General features: G+C 36.5%; 1 protein-coding gene across 1 annotated transcript; it reads left to right on the top strand.

The window, feature by feature from the left end:
• The first annotated feature begins 1808 nt into the window (after positions 1 to 1808).
• On the top strand, positions 1809 to 3230 carry PUB8 (plant U-box 8). Its single transcript, XM_079060436.1, has one exon. It carries the CDS (start codon positions 1913 to 1915, stop codon positions 3038 to 3040), a length of 1128 nt encoding a protein of 375 aa, XP_078916562.1. The 5' UTR covers positions 1809 to 1912; the 3' UTR covers positions 3041 to 3230.
• The last annotated feature ends 861 nt before the right edge of the window (positions 3231 to 4091 follow it).

Raw genomic sequence — 4091 nt, 5'->3', positions numbered from 1 at the left:
TATTATGTATTTTTTAGACATCTATATTAATATTTACAATAATATAAAAAACTTAAACATTAAATGAGATTGATAAGATTACGATCATACCCACCAAAAGAGCGGATGTCAAGGGGGCTGCACCCCCTTGCGGAGTTCCAAGGGTAACGCCCGTTGGCGAGTGTTTATCCAACCCTCAGCGGGTTAGAAAAAAAATGCAAATTTACTAGAATGAACTTAATAGAAATTTGTTGAATTTTTGAGGGTTTCACTGTAAATTGGTGTGTTTATCCAACCCATAATTGCCTTATCCAAAGGAAGTTGCTTTGAATTCTGAAAGATATCAGAACTCTTTATCTCCCGTTTTTTGAAACATATGAAATATACACACACCATATTCTCTCTCGTTTTGATCATGTTTTTTGTGCCTAGAATCTTGGTTGTTCCTTTAAGGATTATCCCATATTAAATTTCTCGTAACCTAGGCATAACGGATAAATATTGATCAAGAAAGTGAATAATACAATCCTTGAAGAATCTAGTGATCATATTTTCTTTTCTACACTATTTTTCTAACAATGAATCAATAATTTATGTTTGGGATCATGACGGATTTTGTGAAAGACATGACTTCGAAATTCAACAAACTGGACAAGTTTGAAGGGAATGATTTTAGACGCTGGCAGAAAAAGATGCATTTTCCGTTGATAACATTGAAAGTGGTGTACATGTTGAGTACTCCGATGCGAAGAAGTGGAAGATGAGACGCTGGAACAAACTCGAAAGCGCAGTAAGTGGGAGAACGATGATTATATATGCAGATGACACATTCTAAACGCTATGTTTGATTCCTTGTTCGATATCTACCAAAATGTTCAAAGTGCGAAGGCATTATGGAATTCCCTTGAATCAAAATACACCGCTGAAGATGCTTCAAGTAAAAAGTTTTTAATGAGTGATTTTAATTACTATAAGATGGTTGATTCAAGGCCTGTAATGGAACAATACAATGAACTCCTATGCATCTTGGGGCAATTCACTTTACACAAGATGAATATCGATGAATCCATTGCTGTTTCGAGTGTGATTGATAAACTTCCCTCTTTGTAGAAGGATTTCAAACATACTTTGAAACATTAAAAGGAGGAATTGTCTTTGGGTCAATTGGATAGTCACTTGTGCATAGAAGAATCTCTTCGGGTGCAAGAGAATGCAAAAAATAAGGGAAATGTTGAATCTGGACAACCCTCTGTTCATATGGTTGAAGATAAGAAAACAAACTCCAATAACAAATGAAAAGGAAAGGAGCGCAAGTTTGATGAAACCGACAAATCCAACAACAAAAAGTCCAATGAATTGGTGTGTTGGAGATGTCATCGAGTGTGTCATAGGAAGCGTGATTATCGTATGAAATTAACTGATGGTGTTAGTGGAAGCGGGAATTGAAATGGAAATGGAAATGGTGGACAATGATCAAAAGACCAAAGTTTACCAAAAAGATGTCAAATTTTGACTAATTTTGATAATTCTGTTAAGAATTATATATATATATATATATATATAGAGAGAGAGAGAGAGAGAGAGAGAGAGAGAGAGAGAGAGAGAGAGAGAGAGAGAGAGAGAGAGAGAGAGAGAGAGAGAGAGAGAGAGAGAGAGAGAGAGAGAGAGAGAGAGAGAGAGAGAGAGAGAGAGAGAGAGAGAGAGAGAGAGAGAGAGAGAGAGAGAGAGAGAGAGAGAGAGAGAGAGAGAGAAAAAAAAAGAAAAAAGAAAAAAAAAAAAAAGGGATTTGTGAAACTTAGTTCCTCCACCTCACAACTAGATGAAGCTAAACCTCATAAACCTCTTTTTCAACTCCATGGATTTATTGAAATCTAATACTATCTAGAAAGAGATTGATATAGAGAGAGAAAGAGAAACAAAGAGTCTTCTCTCGATGGCAACAACAACAAACGCCACCACCACCCACTACCCAGACGACTTCAAATGCCCGATTTCTCTTGAGATAATGTCGGAGCCGGTCATCCTTTCTTCCGGCCACACCTTCGACCGCTCCTCAATCCAACGGTGGCTTGACGCAGGCCACCGTACTTGTCCTATCTCCAAATTACCCCTCTCCGACCCTCCTTCTTTAATCCCTAACCACGCCCTTCGCAGCCTTATCTCCAGCTACACCGCCCTCAATTTATCAAAACCTAATCAAAACCGAGGAGACCCGGAAACCCTAATTTCTAACTTGACTTCGAAATCGTCGTCGCCGGAGGCTAAGCTTGTCTCGATTGAACAGCTCTGTCAGCTTTCAAAACGCGATTTCGAGCTTCGGAAACGGCTGACCGAGTCAGGAGCTGTAGCGGCCGTTCTGGCTTGTATTTCGAGGAAAAATTATATTACTTTGCAGGAAAAAGCTTTAAAATTGCTGTTGAATTTGAGCTTAGATGATGACAACAAGGTGGGTTTGGTGGCAGAGGGTGCAATTAGTAGTATCATTGCTGCTTTATGTGGCGGAGAGTCTGCAGATTGTAGGGCAACGGCGGCAACGGTGTTGACGAGTCTAGCGGTGGTGGAAGTCAATAAAGCAACAATCGGCGCATACCCTTTTGCGATTAGAGGGTTAGTTACGCTTTTGAGAGAGGGCGGAGGACGCGAGAGGAAAGAAGCTGCCACCGCTCTTTACGCCCTTTGTTGTTTTCCGGATAACCGGAGACGAGCGGTGGAATGTGGGGCGGTGGAAATCTTAGTGATTTCATTGAATTCCGGGCTTGAAAGGGCGGTTGAAGTATTGGGTTTATTGGCGAAGTGTAAAAGAGGGAGAGATGAAATGGTCAGGTTTAATGGTTGTGTAAAGAGTTTGATTCATGTTATACGTAATGGGAGTTGGAGAGGTGTTCAATACGCACTCATGACATTGAATTTACTTTGTTTGAGTAGTGAAGTAATTTGTATGGAGGCATTGAAGGAAGGTGCATTTGACATTTGTTTGAGGTTCTTGGATGATGATAATGAAAAAGTTAGGAGAAATGCTTCAAGTTTGATCAAGGTTTTCGGTGGTGCAGGTTGTGTTTGATCCATCGGGAGGTCAGTTGGGTTCTAATCTTTATGTTTCAAAAATTTGTTGAAGAAACAAAGCAAAAAAAAAAAAGTTTAGATTTTGGTTGAAATCTTGTTGTCAATTTGTATGTTGTACATTTGCAATAAATTTGGCAAAAATAGGAAGTTCCTTGTAATGTGTCAATAGAAAGTTCAAATTTTGTTCATTGCTGCTTTCAGATCCATTTCTCTGCCTATTAAACACACACACAGTTATAGCATCATATTTTCATTTATTTTCTATTACCACGTTATGCTTTTAATTTTTTTTTCTTCTTGTTAAGGAATTGTAGTTTGAAAAATTGACCCAATTTAAGCGTTGTACAATGTTGTTATATTATAGTATTTTGTTATAATACAATGTTGTAATAGGAATAAATGAGATAATAAACAAATCAAGCATTAAATATGGAATTAGTTATAGTGAATTTGTTTATGAGGATGATGGTTTTTAATATATTGATTATTAAACGGAGAATGTAATTATCATACCGAATCTAATGCATGAAGTACAAGATTTGATGTGGGCAAATGTCACTTCTGTAAGTCATCTATTTAAATTATCAACTTTTTGTTCATCTGTCTATTTTTGATTTATTTTAAAATGGATTTCAGATCGAGACAGATGAAGCAATCAACGAAGATAGTTAAATATTCGGAAGAAAACAAACATAAAAGGTATGTTTTATCATGAAAATTTATGGAATTTATAAAAAAAATGTTCATAGAAAGTTGAAAAAACAAAAGGAATCTTGAAAGATTATGTGATTAATTTGGTGAGTTTGGATGCACCAACTATGCCTGCAGGCTTATGAAAGTGATGTTATTGACTAATATAATTGCATGATTCATGACTTTTAGGGCATCTAATAGACTAATAATAGATAATTTTCCTTTTTATTTTAGGGTTAAACTTAAATGCATTGAAATAACAATGTACTTTTGTTTATTATAGCATACTACTTTCTTCTTTTCCTATTATAACATTGTACTTTGAAAATCCAGTTATAGTATTGTACTTTCATTTA

The sequence above is a fragment of the Lactuca virosa genome, chromosome 7 (assembly GCF_052849685.1).
Source record: "Lactuca virosa cultivar CGN04683 chromosome 7, Lactuca_virosa_CGN04683_v6, whole genome shotgun sequence".
Lineage (NCBI taxonomy): Eukaryota > Viridiplantae > Streptophyta > Magnoliopsida > Asterales > Asteraceae > Lactuca > Lactuca virosa.
The sequence above is the reverse complement of the archived record's forward strand: the minus strand, read 5'-3'. Positions and strand labels throughout refer to the sequence as shown.

Coding starts and splice junctions, on each gene's coding strand:
- PUB8 (XM_079060436.1), top strand. CDS start 1,913: ATGGCAACAACAACAAACGCCACCACCACCCACTACCCAGACGACTTC.